Source organism: Myotis nattereri (genome assembly GCF_964212035.1).
Source record: "Myotis nattereri genome assembly, chromosome: 2".
Lineage (NCBI taxonomy): Eukaryota > Metazoa > Chordata > Mammalia > Chiroptera > Vespertilionidae > Myotis > Myotis nattereri.
This window is the reverse complement of record NC_138076.1, coordinates 38,751,126-38,770,462: the sequence shown is the minus strand read 5'-3', so window position 1 is coordinate 38,770,462 and position 19,337 is coordinate 38,751,126. Positions and strand designations below refer to the sequence as shown.

The 19,337-nt window shown below is 36.0% G+C and overlaps 1 protein-coding gene across 1 annotated transcript in view; it reads right to left on the bottom strand.

Moving 5' to 3' along the window:
* Positions 1–19,337, bottom strand: part of NALCN (sodium leak channel, non-selective) — a 300,444-nt gene that overhangs the window by 122,216 nt on the left and 158,891 nt on the right. The window contains exon 14 of the mRNA XM_081082492.1: positions 6,869–7,006. Within this exon, the coding sequence (XP_080938618.1) occupies positions 6,869–7,006 (138 nt within the window). The remainder of the gene's footprint in view (positions 1–6,868; positions 7,007–19,337) is intronic.

The following is a 19,337-nucleotide window of genomic DNA, read 5'->3' as shown; positions in this document are numbered from 1 at the left end:
CTGAGCTAAGGGTTCACTAGGTATTCACCGTGTTTCAAGTTTTATACATTTGACCATAGACAAACTTGTTTCCTTGCATGTATCCACAGTACATTTCAGCAAAATTCAATAAACTACAGAAATTGTATTGCTAGTATCATTATTTCCTCCAAGTGTATTCGGACATGGCCATTCTGTCCAATATACTTTGCCTCAGACTCACTTTTGGGTTATCATGATCCAGACTCCTGAAAGCTGTGGTTTATTTTTTTACCATTTTAGCATGGGTTCACTTGGTTGAAGATTTCTGTCTCTGTAGCTGCATATCCTATTTTGCATTCTCCCAACCCTACGTATAGTTACATCCCAGCCTTATGTACCTTTCCCTTTTCACGTCTTTTCTAAAGTTTACTTTTATTACTTTCTTTTCCTTTTTAGATAGCTTAAAGATAGCCCTTTGGCTGAAATGTCACCTTTAATCTTATTCCTTTCTCTACTATATACTCTAATCATAGTTTCTATTTAAAAATAGGTTTTAATATGCAATAGAAGCATAGCTGGTATCTAGTCAACACCCACAATCTTGGGTTTTTCTTTTCCTTCTTACCATTTATAATCATGCTCTCCTAAGCTGTCTTGCCGGCTGTAGTTGGAAACAATCTCATTTTTTATATAGGCCAACAAAAAGTCAAATGTAATCAGAGCAATGTAAAATGGGAAATGTTAGACACAGATGCACTTTTAAATGAATTCTATAAAATCAAGTTACTTAATTTACACCTTAGAATGCCCATTTTCGTCAGAAAAATATGACTATTCTCAGAAAGCTGCCACTGCAGAAGCAAAATCAAGAAATTGCTATGTTAATTTAAACACTTCAAAGGTAACAAAATGACTATCCACAATGGACGCTTAATTACATTTTCTTTCTCAGTATTCACATCACAGGGCTTTCCTTTGAAACAATAATAAAGGGGAAACCACTGAGAATAAAAAATAGAGTCTTTCCTCAGTCCTTAATCCCCAAATCATTGGCAAAAGTGAAGAAAAAGATGCATTTCACAAGCGTTCGGCAAACTGCAGTCAGGACAGAAATACAGAATACTACCAGGCAGATGAGAGAGAAATTTTAAAAGTATAATAGGTAATGGTTATGAATATGCATTTGCTAAACACTTAAGCTTGATTTTCATTGTGCACTGAAAAATTGGCGCCCCCAGGGAGCAACTGAATAGCCTGTTGTTTTTTATGCCAGAACAAACAGCGAAACATTTTTTATTTTTTTTATTTTTTTTGCTGCTTGGTTCATGCCAGTCCCTGGGAAGACTAAATCAGAAACTCACCAGTTGTGCAGCACCACTGGCCAGTGTGGATAAAAAACAATGAGAGCTTGTATATTTATGTAGACTGTTTTTTTTTCATTTGGGTTGTAATGTTCTGCAGTATTTTGCTAAAAGAAACCTCCATGCACATATTTACATATTGGTCCACAAACAATGTCTGGCTGCTTTACTGTTAATATTTTAAACACCATTTCGGATGATAGAGAGCCAGAATGACTAGGAAGCAGGTGTTCATTATGTGGACATTAATCACACAGCAGGTAACAATGGCATGTACTCACGGCATTATCACTTGTATCACTAGGCCTTGAATCACAGGTTTTATTGGTTGGTTTGTGCTTACTAGTCCTATAGATGTGCTAGTTGTAGACCCAAAGAGGACAGGGATTAAGCTCTTCACACTTTGGTTAGGATATAGGTTAGTACTTACACATGGTAGAGATTTAATAAAACTGTACAGAATCAAATTGAGCTAACTTAATAGAGCCCGTTACAGTGATGGTCAGTCTGAGGATAAACAAGAAAAGAAAAAACAATTGCTGATCATACTTTAAACAAAATCTCCAGGAAAGTGACTTCAGTCCCTAGACTTTTGGGGTAGTATAGATGTAACGCTCTCAGTTTTTGTTTGGTTATAGAGTGTTCTCTTTAACTGAATTAATTAGTTCTCATTTAAAAAAAAATCACTTATAAATTTAAATATCTGAATAACTGACCTTTTTGCATTAGATTCATAGAGAAATCAACTAAATATCTCAAAGCTTTAAATTTTTCACATAAATGTGCTTGAGAAAAGTCAATTTGAGTTATACTTAAGCAGTGTATTTCACCTAATTTATACCACATATAAACAGAATTTGAAATGCATTAAAAACCTAAAATCAAAAGGCAAAAATTTAAAACAATTAGAAGCAAGAGGAGAGTCTTTTTATTACCTCAGGGTGGGAAAGAATATCTTATGCATGAGTCCAAAATAACTATTGACAATAAGTAAAAAGCTGATAGTTTGCCTGCATCAAAATTTATTGGTGGGGTGCCCTCTGTGTCCCCACCTCTTGCCAGTGGAAGTGGAATTATTGGGGTGCCGCTGGGTAAAGAATTTCCTGAGCCCACCCCCCCCAGGGAAGATGAGGTATTGTGAAAACTTTATTGATGATGTAATATTAAGGGGGTTCCCTTACAAAGCCCCATTTCCCTCTGTCCAGCCAGGGGGAAAGTCCAATCTTGTCTTCAGCAGGGCTAGGATTAAAGCCACTGCCCAGAGCCTCTGCTCCGTATTAAAGCACAGTCCAGTCCAGCTTAGCTTGTGTTCCCAGCTGCAGTCCATTGTGTGTGGGGTCTGCATGGCCATGAGCCATGAGGCTGCTTAAGGTCACATTGTTACGGAGGCGCATGCGTAACTGTGGGCCACAGAGCAAGAGAGTGCAAGGGAGCAGGGGGCAAGCAAGAGAGAAATAATTCTTTGTCTGGGGATTTTAACCTTCCAAGATTTCATGCGCTTGCTGTGCTCCACCCTCTAGCCAAATATCTTTTTTCCAGATTAGACTGATGACAGGTAAGCATCTTTCCTATGGCACCCCAACTTCACGGCACACGTGTCCATTTCCCACTTTGTTTGATTCCTTCCCCCAGTGATCTACAAGGAATGGACTAGAGGTTCTCTGGGGAGCATGAAGTTGCAGCTTCCCGTAAAGCTCCTCAGATGACCCTACTTACAATGTCTAGTCTCCCCTTTGCTTTTTTTTTTTTTTAGTATTGGTATTAGCTAGCTAATTATGACAATAACAAAAAGATATCACAAATTAGAATAACAGAACAATGCCTAATAAAGGACATTTATATAGTAGTCAAGGGATTAATATCCATAATATATGTACTACTCCAACACATGCATTTAAAAAAGACAAACTAGATTTTGGAAAAATAGGTAAAGCATATGATTGGGTGAGTCACAAAGAAGATGGCCCTTATTAAAGAAGGGCCATCTTATGAAGAAGTGCTCCCTTATTAAAAATTATGAAAATGCAAATATGCAAGTTAAGGAAAAGTAATACCACCATTCAACTTACAAGATTGTCAAAACCTTGAAAGTTTAACAATATCAACCAGAAGTGAGAATGTAAGCACACAGGGATTCCCAACCACTGCTCTTGGGAGGGCAAGTTAGTGCAGCTTGCTTATAGAGCAGGAGTCCTCAAATGAAAGGTAGACAGAGTAAATGTTTAGGCCTTGAGGGCCAACAGGCAACATTTAAGATATTATACAGGTAGTCACATAATCATTTAATAATGCACAAACCAGTCTTAATTCACACACTACATATAAAGCCTGTTGACCAGATTTGGTATGGCTTGCAGACCCGTGTTACATTTGGGCAGTATTCAAATCTCAGAGTCTACTTCCTAGCATCTATCCTAGAGAAGCTCTCATACAAGGGGACACAATGTACAAATGTATTAGTCGCAACATTATAAAACAACCGAAATACGCACGGCAAAGGGAACTGATAAACAAACATGGTATATTCAGTCATAATTTATATATTCATGATGATATATACCACATGAGTTTTATGTATACTAAGATAAAAAGATTTCAAGAAACAATATTAAGTGAGAAATTTAATTGACAACAATGTAGAATTTGATACCACTTACTTTGAAAGTTGCTGCTATTAATGTTTTGTAAGGAGGGAAACACCTGGTTAAATATAAGTTGGCCTCAGAAAGGTGTGTGGTCATCAGAGTAGAGAACTGGGACATCAGATGTCTCCACCAGGGTGGTCATCAGCGCACTACAGTAGCACTTCTCAAATTAAAAACTTAACATTAATGTTAAGAATGAATGGTATACAGCGGTCGCCAACCTTTTGGACCTCACGGACCACCAGTGGTCCGCAGACCACTGGTTGGTGACCGCTGGAAAATGTTTGTAGATGATAACCTTAAATTAAAAAACACTGTATATTTTAAATAGATGCCTATACTGTATATGTGTGGGAAACTACTGTATTTCTTTTATTTTAATACTAGAGGCCCAGTGCACAAAATTTGTGCACAGGTAGGTCCCCTAGGCCTGGCCGGTGATCAGGGCCAATCAGGGCCTTCTGGCTGCTGGCCTGGGCCTGCCTTCGCTTCGCGCCACCCCCTGGTGGTCAGCACATGTCATAGCGAGTGATTGAACTCCCAGTCTCCCAGTCAAACTCCCAAGGGGACACTTTGCATATTAGCCACACACACAGAGAGGAACATCGATCAACTACCTCCTGCACACCCCCTGCTGGGGATCGAGCCCGCAGCCCAGGCAGGTGCCCTTGACCGGAATCGAACCTGGGACCCTTCAGTCCGCAGGCTGACGCTCTATCCACCGAGCCAAACCGGTTAGGGCTATATTATTTTTTAAAATATATTTTTATTGATGTCAGAGAGGAAGGAAAAGGGAGAAAGAGATAGAAACATCAATCATGAGAGAGAATCATTGATCAGTTGCCTCCTGAACATCCCCTAGGGGATCAAGCACACAACCAGAGAATCTAACCATGACCTCTTGATTCATAGGTCGACACTCAACCATTGAGCCATGCCGGCCTGGCAACAATTATATTGTTTTAATAGAAAAACAATTACATAGATTATTCCCATAATTCATGATTTCAATCATATCTGCCCTGCATTTAACCCATGATCAACACTCTCCAAGGTCTTCCATAGTTTTAAAGGAAAATAAACACATAATAGGTGCCTAATAAACATTAGTTGAATTCATGAGTGAGTGAATGAATAAATAATGACAGACACAGACTTAAAGGTCCTGGAAAGGAGCATACAAAGACCTCAGGGCCAAGTGTCCTGCGAATACCAGCACAGTCCGAGTTGGCTCTGGAAGCCAGACCTCCATTCGCACTACTCAATGTTCTTTCCTTTTGTGAATATTTTAAAAGTTACCCCATATACAAAAATGCCCAAACTATTTCTTTGTGATCTTACTGTTTGAACCCAAGATTTTACACCACATAATAATGCATCCCAATTTACTTTTTGATAAACATGTCTTAGTTTTAAAAGCCTTTGCCTATAGCAAATGCAACCTGTAATATAACATCTAGTTTCTCAAGCACTTGTTTGATTCATAGATATTTAGAATTGGAAGGGACCTTAGAGCTCATATGTAATTTGCTTTATTTTAGTGACTCTTGGACAGAGGTTTGATTTGATGCAGATATTTTCATTGACAATAGTAAGTTTCATAACCTAAGGAAGTAGCAATAAGTAGTTGCAAGACCATAGGCTTTGAGACCAGGCAGACCTGGGAATTTTCTTTTTTTTTTTTTTTTAAATATATTTTATTGATCTTTCACAGAGAGGAAGGGAGAGAGATAGAGAGCTGGAAACATCGATGAGAGAGAAACATCGATCAGCTGCCTCCTGCACATCTCCTACTGGGGATGTGCCCGCAACCCAGGTACATGCCCTTGACCGGAATCGAACCTGGGACCCTTCAGTCCGCAGGCCGACGCTCTATCCACTGAGCCAAACCGGTTTTGGCATGGGAATTTTCTGACTCTAACATTTACATTCCATGTGACATTGGGCCAGTTACTTAACTCCTCTGAACCTCAGTTTCATCATCTGTAAAATGGGAATATTACCTAACTTGGTTGTACCAAATATTAGGAATAAAATTGTGAAACATTTTGCCTCTCAATAAGTAATAGCAGTTGTTTTTATTTCATGTATTCCTAATAAAGGGTACCATTCTGAATCTTTAACTTGGAACTTTTAACATAAGTGTAGAGCTTAAGTTTGCTTCTTAAATATGAATCAATTTATTATATAGAGATGTACATTTCACATTAGAAAAACCTGAGAATTACATCCCTTAGTATGTAATAGGCTACATTTCAAAACATTTTTTGTTTTTAATAAAAATACATTGAGGGGAAAACTCTGTGTGACAGAAGCCAATTTTTTTCTTGGATTTAGTATTAGCTTTTATTGTGCTTTAAAAATATTTTCAGCTATGTGTTTTATTTTCCCCCCCATCAGTTTCTTTCTGTTCCACATAGCAAAAAACACTGAGCTGATTTCTAATTAACTGACTGGATCCTGAGGTCTCCAGCTGCTATCTTCAGTTTAATTACAGCTATGAAGAAGATGGAATGAAACTGAAGAGAGTGTCTATACAAGGTTAAAAATAATAATAATTACATAGTTCTGGTTTGATCCTTAGATCATGTTGGATGTGAATGATTAGAGATGTTTAAATTGGTAGGCAAATGTGAGATTTCTATTTTGTTTTGTCTTGTTTTCCCTCATGCAAACACTTGTACCTGATAGAGACAACTTCCTAATTAAATCTGAAATCTAGTTCCTGAAGGAGTTCATTGATTCCTGGAAATCTAGAATGGAAGGGACCTTATCCAACCAGACTATTCTACATTGGTTCTCTGGCTCCATTTTGAAATTGAATGTAGGCCAAAAAAAATCTGTTTATGCTCATTTCATTATGAATTCTAAGACATAAATGAAAAAAAGTGCTAAACTCACCAGAGTGGCAAAAAGATGATAGAGAATGAAATAGATGGCAACCACAGGTGCCCACATGGTTCCCACAGCATTTAGAGTTTGGTCCATTACGTCTACCCATCCTTCCTGGGTAAGGATCTGGAACATGGACATAAATGCCTACAGAGGAAAAGAACGGAGGTATTAAACACCAGTTTAAGGCTTGCATGCAATTTAAAATTAGTGTATAGTGTTTGAGGACTTTGATCTCAATATTAGTGATTTTTATCTGAGTGCTCAGGGGAAGAACAGCCTTAATCAAACAGATGGGAAAGGGCTGAGAACTAAAGATCCTAAAAGCCTAATATCTAACTATTCAGTGTAGCAAACTAAAATAATTGTCCTTAATTAAAATTATCCTTGTTGGTGGTAAAAACTGTTGAGAAAAATTGGAAAAAAAAATTGAGGAATGTAGATTATTGCCTTTCTTTCTTTTCTCCTCTAAGTTAACTTTTTAACATTTCCAACATATTACTGTATTTTTATTTTTGCTGCTAAGCACAACTTGTTTTTTTTTGTTGTTGTTTTTGGTATTTGTGAATACTCACCCGTGGGTATTTTTTTTCATTGATTTTTAGAGAGAGTTGAAGGGAGGTGGCAGGGTGGGGGAGAGAGAAAGAAAGAGAGAGAAACATTGATGCAAAAGAGACACATTGATTGGTTGCTTCCTTCCCTGGCACTGAGATGCAGATAGAACTACAACCTGGAGCCACACCAGCCAGGGCCACAACTTGTTTTTATAATGAACTAGAGGCTTGGTGCACAAATTCGAGCATGGGTAGGGTCCGGCCCACCCAGCCTGCCCTGATTGGGGCCAATTGGGCTGGGGAGGCGGGAGGTTGCCCGTCCAGCCCCGCCCTTGATCAGGGTGGGTGGGGGGCTGATTGGGGGTGGGGCTGGCTGGGGAGAGGGGCCACAGGTGGTTGGCGGGCTGGTCACACCCCCTGGTCGAACTCCCAACTGAACTCCCAGTCAAGGGGACAATTTGCATATTAAGCTTTTATTTTATAGGATTACATTTAATTATCTAAAGGCATATAAGAATAACTTATTTTACTTATTTTACTTATTTTATAGTACCCATCTATCAAACTATTTGTTATATCAAAAGCCTAAGACTCTTGGCAAAGGCTTGGAAGAGGTGGATGCAGGGAGGAGGGGGTCAATGGGGAAAATACAAAAACAAAAAACCAAAGTACACATCTGTAATACCTTCAACAAAGATAAATTTAAAAAAGAAGAAAAAATAAAACAAAAAAATGAGCCACTTTAAAAAGAAAATATTTCTAAATAATATAGCCATACTGAGCAACTTAATAAAGACAAATACATTTTTCATAATTATTTTGTTTCTTTTTCAAAGCCAAGTGAAGACCATAGATGAAGCCAAGACTAAATACACAGCATTCCAACAAAAACCAGCCAAGCTACAGGACTCCTACTCTCTGGAAAGATCTTTGGTTAGTTCCAATCTTACATATGTTTCTTATTAATTGTATGATTACATATACATCTCTAATTCATGTATTCTGTACACATTAGTGCCACTAAATGTTTTATTTCTTTTTCTTTTTTTCTTTTAATCCTCATCCGAGGATAGTTTTTCCATTGATTTTTTTAGAGAGAGCAGAAGGGAGGGAGGAGAGGAAAAGAGAGAGAAAGAGAGAGAAAGAGAAACATCAATGTGAAAGAGAAACATTGATTAGTTGCCTCCTGCTCACACCCAGACTGGGTATTAAACCTGCAACTGAGGTATGTGTCCTTGACCAGGAATTAAATCTGAGACCCTTTGGTCTGAGGGCAGATGCTCTAACCAGGCAGGGCAATAAATGCTTATTGATGAGAATTTATGATGATGTCTGGGAAAGTTGACAATTAGAATCTAGAAAATGCATTTATAGGTCACAGTACAATGAAGACTTAAGTTGAATCCTCAGGTATTGAGAGTCCAAGAAATAAAGGCTAGTACAATACATAGATAAACAATCACAAGATATAAGCTTCTCTGTTACCTGGAACTAAAAAGGACCTTAAAGTTAATCGAATTGACTCTTTCTTTTTGAAGATAAGGAAAATTAGGCTTAAGGATGATAGGTGATTAGCTCTAAATCACTCTATTAATTTGTGGCACTAAAAGAAATATTATTCAGGTGTTCTGAGGCAATAGTAAGTACTTTTATAAGAATTGATTCCTATGTTCAATGAGATCTTGAATCTACTACTTCCCAATCAGACTCACTCAGTAAGCTCTCTCAGCATAGTCTCCTTTACCACAGATACTTAACTTTTTTAGAAGTAAGGTGTTCAATGCCCAATATATAACAAACCCATTTGAACAAAGGAGACATTATTAAATGAATCTTGAAGTATGAGAAATGTGTTTCCACTCCCTTTATCCATGTGTGGAACTTCTCCATTAGTTATTTTTTCTACAGTCTGATTATCCTGCAAAGTCTTCTGTTCATAAAAGTATGAAATACGTTACTATTGGTACTTGAATTCAGGGTCACCAAGTAACAAAATATTTTCTTTGCCAGCTGCCTAAGCAAATGTTAGCTTCAACTCATTATAAGAATGCTTCAGAGAGTCCTAACCGGTTTGGCTCAGTGGATAGAGCATCGACCTGCGGACTGAAGGGTTCCAGGTTAGATTTCCGGTCAAGGGCATATACCTTGGTTGCAGGCACATCCCCAGTAGGGGGCATGCAGGAGGCAGCTGATCCATGATTCTAACTCTCCCTCTCCCTTCCTTTCTGTAAAAAAAAAATCAATAAAATATGTATATAAAAATGCTTCAGAGAATTTTTAACACATCATTTAACCTCATAAGTTGCCAGGGCTTATCATGGGAGCCAATTATTTTTTTCTGTTGAATATTTATTACCTTCAAAGGCAAGGAACATAAGTTACAAAGATGATTTACATAAAATATCAGATTGCTGTATTTTCTTCAATGGAGATGTCACTAGCGTGAAAGTGTGTGTTCATCCTAAAGACTCAATTGCAATAGAGAAAGAGTAAAAATATCTACCAATACAAAAGGAATTTTATTGGACATAAATTTCTTTCTCCAAAGTAACCAAATGATTATGATTAAGCCCAATAGATTTATCTTTGGTATCCAGACCAAAAATTCAGGTGGTCCTTTCAGCTGCCTTGGGTACAAACCAATTAATTTGTTTTCATCTACTGCATTAGCTTTCATGAACACTCAGCTATTATGCATTCAGTAAATGTTCAGGAATGTGGAGCTGTGGGACTGTAACCTGTTGCTGTGAGATAAGCGATATGGCCAAGAACATTGGGGTTATCCTCTACTCTTTTCAGAGTCTCAGAAGAAAATAATCTCATTTCCACACAGTTCAGGCATCTGAAAGTTCATATTACGAGATGCTGTGAATTATATTTAAGAGCAAAGTTTTCTGTACAATGTTATTTGTGTGTTTATAGCTGCTTACATGAATAAACCAATGAAAGGGAGTATCATGAAATACTTTTATTATAGGCTGAGAATTAATTTGTGTCCTGCAGGAAGGGTGTCTTATCAGTTTTGCTGAGATTTTATTCAGAAATTTAAATCCAAATGGTAGTTTGTTTGAAGTTTTGAATCAAGTGCACTTATTGACTTATATTATCTTCAGGATCTTGTTCCTTAAAGAACCCACTTAGTTATTTATTCAAACAGGGTAATTAGTGGTTACTGAAGATTTGATGTGTTGGGGATTGAGATGAGGAAGACATGGTTTGTTCTCTTAAGAAATTTATAAGAAAGGAAAAAGTGACAAATATGGTCTGTAGGAGAAATATGGTAAAGCTACCAAAAAGCAAGTTAGAAGGACCAACATATTCCTCTCAGGTAAGTTAAGAACAGTTTTGGAAAAATGATGGTAATTGGCTTTCAGGATGAAGATGAGTAGGATTTCAATGGTGGAAAAGAAGGTGATGAACAAAGGCCTAGAGAAAGTTGTTCCTTGGAACTACTTTTCCTTTTGTTATGCTATTTTCCTTCCTGTTGACTCAGTCCCCCAATTCCTTATTGGTTTCTACTAGCTCTTTATAAATTGAGAAGATGAACCTTGTACCTGTCATATATGTTTAATGGATTTTTCCCCCCTATCACTCATAGTATTTTTGCAAGCATAAATTTTAAATTTCTATGTGGTCTAATTTATCATTCCTTTTATTTAAGGTGTTTTATTTTGCTTAAAAAGACTTCTGACACATATAAATGTTCCCATATTTTTATGCAACAGTTTTACAGTTTCCTCATTTTATTATGTTTAACATGTTGAACCAGAAATCATTGTTTAAATCTATAATTTATTTTGGATAATAAATGAGACAGAAATTAATCTTATTTTTCTTTTCAACAGGTGATCAGTTAATTCAGTACAATTTAATTGAAAAATCTGTTTTTTCATTAATATGAAATATCCTCTTTGTCATATATTAAAGATTCCTATGCTTTCATCTGTATTTATAGATTTTTCTATTCTTTTCCATCAGTCTATTTCATCCCCAAATTGCCCAAAATTATATATTTAATAACTTGTCAGGCTACTAGCCCTTCCCCATAAATATTTATTCTCAGAAGTCTTTTATTTACTTTTATGTTAATCTTCCCAAAACAACTTCTTGTTTTATTCACTGAGATCTCATTAATCTAAGGAAAATTTTCTATTGTTCTCAGTTTATCCTCCAATCTTGGAGAAAGACATATCTTCCCATTGATTGTCTCCATTCATGAAATTGAACAGACTTCTTATTATATAGTTTCTGCTCATTTCTTGTTTTTCTATTCAAAAATCTTAGTCAACATGATACCACTTGATTAAAATATTACATAGTAAAGAAACCTGATTATGGGTTTCTTAATGGATAAGAAACTATGAATAATAAACAATGCTGCATGCCTAAGTATTTCAGCCCCACTTCCCAGAGGCCACCATTCTAAACTATTTGTCTTTTCACTTCTGGTGGTGCTATCCATATAACCTATTCAGTACTTTAGACATAGACTTCTGCTATGATGTGAAGATTTAGTCACAACATCACTCCCTACTTCGCTTGACCACTCCCACATTTTGTACATAAATCGTTATTTCTATTTCACCAAACTCTCACAGAACGGCTTGCCATCACACTGTATAATAAGAAGGTCTCAGGACTGTTGCTCATTCCATCACCTTCCCCTTCTCTCATTTCACCCTATTTTGCTACTTTACCCCTCAAGTCCAAACCTATAGATATAAATAGGAGTAAATAGCTTTGTTTACAAATGCTTTTTCTTTTTTGTTTCTAATTACATGATCACATATTAAACATCACAAGCCAGGTCAGGCCTGTTCATAGTGCAAGTGCCTGGCTGCAGCTAAATGAATCAGGGACAAGCATTAACCTGAGAATGGGTCAGTTGCATGAGGTAATCTGGAACAAGCAACTCTGCCCCACTAAGGAAGAACTAAAACAACCCAAAACATCTACAATGAATTTCAAATGGAAGCTGCAATGAAAAAAATCACATTGTTAGCAGTACTATCTGGAGGTGAGTAATGAAGAGAGATTGGCTATGCAGCTGATTAAGCGCAACGGGGGAGTCATTACAAAGTCAGTTATAAGTGTACTGATATTCCAAGGAAGCAAAATCTCTGAATGAACTAAAATTACATCGTAAAGAATATGCATTGAATAAAGAGATTGCAATGATGCTCACCAAATGGAGAAGGAAGGTTTTGAAAATCATAAGCTTGGTGAATATCATATTCCTTGGGTATGTGGGAGCACTCAAAGGGTGAGAACCAGAGTAGAGATAAAAAGCATGAGGAAGTGAGCTGTTACAGGGATGATACAGGAGAAAACACATCTAAGACCAGAAAACAGGGACTTTGGCTTACTGAAAGGGCCCGAGCACTGCAGTACAGAGGCACAAATATCACTGCCAACGCTTCTCAGCTTCCTTTGCTGGTTTATCTTCAATTTCCTCATCTCCAAGTGTTGCAGAGCTTGAGGGCTCAATCCTCAGATTTCTTTCTTATCTCTCAGTACTCACTAACCAGTTGATCTCAACCATTCCCGTGCCTTTAACGAGCAACTATATACTAATGTTCCCATATTTGTATGTCCAGTCCCCTACAAATGTCCAGAATCAACTCCACAGCTTCACTTAGATGTCTAACAGGAATCTCAAGCATTACATGTCCCTAATAGACTCTCCAGGCCTCATTCCCCAACCTGTTCTTCTCACACTCCTTCCCATCTTAGAAAATGATAAATCTACTTTTCAAGTTACTGGGGTCAAAGGCCTTGCAGACATCTTTGGACCTTCTTATTCCTGCACATCCTATATTCAATTAGTCAGGAAATCCTGCTAAATCCTTGCCTGATTCCTGGTTCCAGTTCCACATTTATCCTCAATATTCCCTGATAGTCCTACTAACACAGCTAATAGTTTCTCCTTAAGTAGCCCTCCATTTTGATGCTGTACTTTCTGGTCATAAACCAAGATTGGGAGACTTAAATTAAAATAAGTTCACCAAAAAGGGGAGAAAGGAGGTGAACCAGTATTTGCCGGGCTTCTCTTTTGTTCCAACTAACAAGCTTTGGAAAGCAATCACATGTGGGGTGAACAACCTTTTCTAGACCACACTCCCATCGAGTCACTGAGGGACCTTAACACAGTATTGGAGGCAGCGGCAGGTTCATCAGTGACAGGACATTCTCTTCTCTCTCAAAGATCCATTTTTGACCACAAATCTCTTTTTGATAGGCCTTCTTAGACTTAGTTGAAGGCAAAACAAGGGTATTTTCCTGTGCTGAAATAAAGAGGCTGGAAGTCTTTATCCAGACCTTGAAAAGTAGCTCTTAACCCTTTAAAAATATATTATGAATGTTCTTTGATAAATGATGACCCAATGCATGTTTTAGGTTTTTAGTATGTGTGGGTATCAATTTAGGTTAAAAGCAATTAGATTATTTTTAAAATTAGGATGGGTAAACACCATAAGTTTTGACCAATATATAGTGTGTGGAATATATAGCTTAATTTTATTTGTAACTAAAAATATAGATGTATTTTTTTTTTTGTATAAAAATGCTTGCGTCTTAGCCAGTGTGCCTCAGTTGCTAGAGTGTCGTCCCATGTATCAAAAGGTCACTGGTACCATTCTCAGTCAGGGAACATACCCAGGTTTTGGGTTCAATTCTCGCTTGGGGTGTGTACAAGAGGCCACAGATTGATGTTTCTCTCTCACATTGATGTTTTTCTCTCTCCCTCTCCCTTCCTCTCTTTAAAATCAATAAAAACATTTTTAAAAAATGCTTTCAAGCCCATACAATAAGCTTGGAACAATCCAATAGGAAGGACTGAGGAACTAGGAAAGAGGGCAAATTATTGAACATTTCAAAGTAAAAGCTTTACATAAATACATTTTCCATAGCACAAAATTCACTTTTAAAGGTGTATAATTAAATGGTATTTAGTTTATTCATGGATCTGTGCAACTATTACGACTAATTTAAGGACATTTTTATCATTTCTCCCAAAAAACTTTTGACCATTAGCAGTCACTCCCCATTCTTCTCTCCTCCAGCTTTGATCAACAAGTAATATACTTTCTGCCTCTACGGATTTGCCTATTCTGGGCATTTTCTATAAATGGAATCTTACAACATGGGATCAGGGTTCATCCCTGTTGTAGTATGCATCAGCCCTTCAGTCCCTTTTATTGCTAAAAATATTCTATTATATGGATATCCCACATTTTAGGTATTCATCAGTTGATAAAAATTTGGGTTGATTTTGCTTTATGGCTATTATGAATAATGCTGCTATGAACATTTGTGTACAGGTTTTTATATGGGCATATGTTTTTGTAAGTTACTTTGTACTTAATATATTTTTTTACTGTTGGTATTGAAATACATGTAAGACATGTATTTCTTTTATTTCCAAAGTATATACATTAAAAGTTATTAAATGTGGTTAAGAATACAACTGATATCATCCACATACTACTCTCATTTTACAATATCATTTGCATCTATTTTATTTATCTTTAGCCAGTTTTAAGAACTCTTCCTCTATAAAGATTTGCTTTCAAAATGAAGTTTACTTGACAATTTATATAGTAGCTCAACCTTTTTACTGAGAATTTCCCTGCTGTGTCTTACTATCAGCCCTAAAATAGAAGACTTGCCTTGGTGGTATACAATGAGTGCAAAAGTGATTTAGTTGCTTTAATTATTCACCTGCTCAACCTTCGTGTTCCTTTTCCCCCTTTTAAATAGCAATAATATCTAGAGGAGTTTTATCTTCTGAAAAACTCACTGACCTCATAATTCTTTAATATTTTGTCATATAGCTCCTTTTATTTAAAGAATACTCAACTATTCAAAGTGCTTTCAATATCTAACATGACTTTAATATATGGTAAATTTTGGACCTACCTAACGTTGAAGTTAAGTTTCTAAAAAGTGCATTGGTTGGCAAAATTATGACTAACAGGATCAAGGTCTTATGGAGAATTAGGGACTGGGAAAAACCAATACAAATGGCATTAAATGTACTTAAAGACATAAGAGCTCTAAGAGCCATCACTTATGGTGGCCAAACTAAATGGTCTATAAATAAAAATTCTGTGGATTTGAAATTTGTAGTAAAAACATTGGAATGTAACATTAAAGCCATCAACAGTAGCCATGTCTTGATTTGAAATTCTTCCTTGTCTGGTTTAGCTGAAATTCCATGGTCCATCCATTCAATTACACCCTTTTCACTTCTCCAAACTCCACTTCTCTGTGTTGTTGGCTAAACTCTCAGGAAAAATGCCAACTCCTAGGTGAATCTAATTCTCCATGGCTGCACCTACCCATCTAGCTGTGCTGCAGAGAAAGTTATACCACAGGGAGATGGGCCCCTTTCCACGACAGCCTCCAAAGGAGACTCACAGCACTGCCGTGCAAGCCTCTTTGTTGTGATTGGTGAATGCACTGTCAGCAGCAAGCTTTTCAAACTTCTTCATCTGATTTAACTTTGGCCACCTCATCTCTGCCCTCACTCTCAGGAGATGATGTTCCTAGAAGGAACAGCAGAAGGATTACAGCTCAAGATAGGGGTTGAATGGACTGAGAATGAAGTTCAGGCCCTCTGTGGGTCACAGGGCATCGAGGCAAAGAACCAAACCTTTAGTTCTGCAGTCACAGGCCGAGTTTGAGAATAAATCACAGTCTGGCTAATTGGCTCTAGGTGGACAGCTATCTTTGATGAAGATGACCAATCTTTCTCAAGTGTGTGATCATATCATTGCTCTCTGAAGACTGTTTTGAGAAACAAATAAAATATGTTTGAGTACTTTGTAAACATTAAAGCACTACATAAAATAATATTCTTAATCATTTTAAAAATCTGTCTTAAAGAAATTACCCCAAGCAAAAGCTTCTATTATACTGGTTAAATTTTTAGAATTCCTATATATTTTTATGACAAAACTTTTTTTTATGTCAAATACAGTGTGATTCCATTTTTATTAAGCACAACATTATATACACTATATATTAAGAAGACATTTCCTTTAAGATACATAATTTTGAAAGTGTGGCAGTGGTTTTGATGGCATCTAGCTATGTGTCTACTATTCTGTGATCTATTCATCAGTATTGACAGCCAACTGAAAACTTTATGTTATATGATGTATTTTCCCAGACTATATCTTACCTATAAAAATTATAGAATAAGGCTAAAATGAATGCTTTGTTACTAATAGATACTATAAATTGCCTTTTTAGTGACTTTTGGTGCCGTCAATGCATCAGAGTATTTATTTAATAAACAGCAAAAATGTGATGTTAGCAAGTGGACTGAAAATGGGGAGCTAAGCAAGTTAGGTGCTGTACTCTGTCTTAAGTCATTACCTATCCTGTGAGATTAAAACACAATGGCACACAGACTGAATTTTGTTGCAGGACACTATTCTGGAGAGTTTAGTTATTAGTGACATTAAAATGGAAAAGTTTTTGGTGCCATGTATGTCTCTGCACATGAACTCTTTGGAATTTGAGATCTTTTGAAATCAGTTACCTTTGTAGTTAATAAGTGAAATATTTAAAATATTAATATCTGTACAACGAATATTCTATGCCTTATTCTTTGTGGTTTAGAAAAAAAATAAAGTTGAAACTGGTGGTTTCAATTAATTCCATGACTGCCTGTTATGTTGGCAAGAAAGGCCAAATCATTCTTTGCTTTTTTTTTTTTTTGTCAAAATGAACCCACATTATTTGCTTTCATAATTCTTAAAATATGCTTGTTGCTAAGCATTCCATTTAAATGAATAAAAAGAGAGGGGGAGAAGCCTGTTTATTGGTTAAATTTATGGAAAAGTCTTACTGAATCTAGACTAATGTAATTGGCCTTAAATGTCAAAATGAGCTTGAACGTAATTAGAAGCAAAGCAGACATCAAAACATTATGCCTATTCCAGCAGCAAATTACTTTAAGTAGAGTCTACACTTAAATATAATTTCAAGAGTAAAAGGAAAGATGGCAGAAGCTCATTTGCAAAAACCAGCGAATCTTATAAAAGTGTGTGTAGTTGTATCTGTCTCTTTTAAACGTTAGCCATTCTTCCGTTAACTTTGCATACACCACCATAAATGACAATGTAGACAAAATCACGAATTTGTACAGTATCCTAGGATTTCTTTCAGGGTAAGGTAATAATGATTTGTGACACTGAGCCATAACTGGTATTTATATGGTGCTCTACAGCTCCCAAAGCAATTAATTGTCTATTATGTAAAAAAATATTAGCAATGCTAATAAATTAGAATCAGTTACTATACATCCTATAGCTCCTATTATAGGGGGAACTGAAGTGCAGAAGCCTTAAATGATTAACCTAGGCTTGCAGGCAGCAAATGGTGTTGCCAGGTCTCTAGGCTGGAATTTGTTGACTTCAAATTCCTGCAGTCCTTTTGGACTTTATGGGTACAAGACATCTTGAGATCTAATAATTGCTGGTCTCCTTTTATTACCTAAATTACCAAAACAATCAATATACAAGCCAGTTTAAGTACACTTAGAATTTTTTTACTTCCTTTGTCAAGCACAGTACTGGGTACACATCTGAAACTCCGTATTATGCTGGACTGATTAATGCAAAATAGATATTGCCAGCATTTTTCATTCTTTGCTAAAATAAGCTCTACTCATTAACATTTTCCATATGAAAAGGACATAACCTTTTCATTTTCATGAGAGTCTAAAAGAACAGAATGTATTTTAATAATAAAAATATTTTAACAAAGACTGAAATGCTAAAGTTCCTATATTAGAAACATTAATTTTAAGGAAGAACTATCAGGATGAACTGAACGAATTTTTTTTTCTTCCTTAACAGCATTCTTTGCAGAGCATGCTATTTTTAGTTGAAAGGTATACTTCCCACCAACTATGTTAAAATAATATTGAAATGCAACCATCTAGCTGACAGAACAAACAGCTGTGAAAATGAGACCTGGAGATTTATGCAAATAGGAGACTTCTGAATTAATTTCCTTCATGGAACAGACTGTCAAGTTTCTTGAAGTATTTATGCCTTATTTCTTAATTAGCGATTTTGCTAATGCCAGTCATATTAAATTTTCATAAGGTAAGTGGTGCATTTCATAGGCAAATATGTGCTATACAATTGCAGATGAAAGTTGTTACTTTACTTTTGGTGCAATAAACATTTAGTAACATATACAAAATAGACAGAGTTCCTAAAGCACAGGTGTATATCCTATTGCTAAATAAACTGAGGCGTTACTAAGAAAACTTCTGTAACTAAAATCCCATAGAGTCTACATAGCGAGCCTCACAATGTTTCCTTACTATCCATTTGAATAAATATGTTCAAGAACAAAGTTCTTCACAAGACTTCAGAATGAAAGCAGCTTTAGTAAAAAATGCTTATATTTTGCATTTAAAAAAATACTATGCTTTAGAAATAGTTTGCTTATTGTTTGATCCCTTTTAATTGGCTTTGATTTCTCATTTCTTTAAGTTCACAAAGATCTTTACTGCAAGTTATATTGCCTACTCTTTTCAATTACAAACATAAATTTCAAAGCTTGCTTTGATTTTGATAGTGCTTATTATTTTTCTAATACTGAGAAAATAAATTTGAGTTACTTCCAATTTAATATTTATTTGTAATGACTTGATGATAATAAAGCTGATTTACAAGCTATAAACTAAAATTAGTCTTACTATACAACTTGCATACCTATTAAGAGTATATGTCTAAATATAGACCTATATCTATATACTTTTCTTCTTTAAAAATGTTACCTGTTCATGTCCTTGCCATTTTTAAAAATATGAGACAATTATATTTTCTTACTGATGTATACTTATAAATTAAGGTTTTATAGATATTTATGTAATCATTATCTACCTATCTCCATTTTTT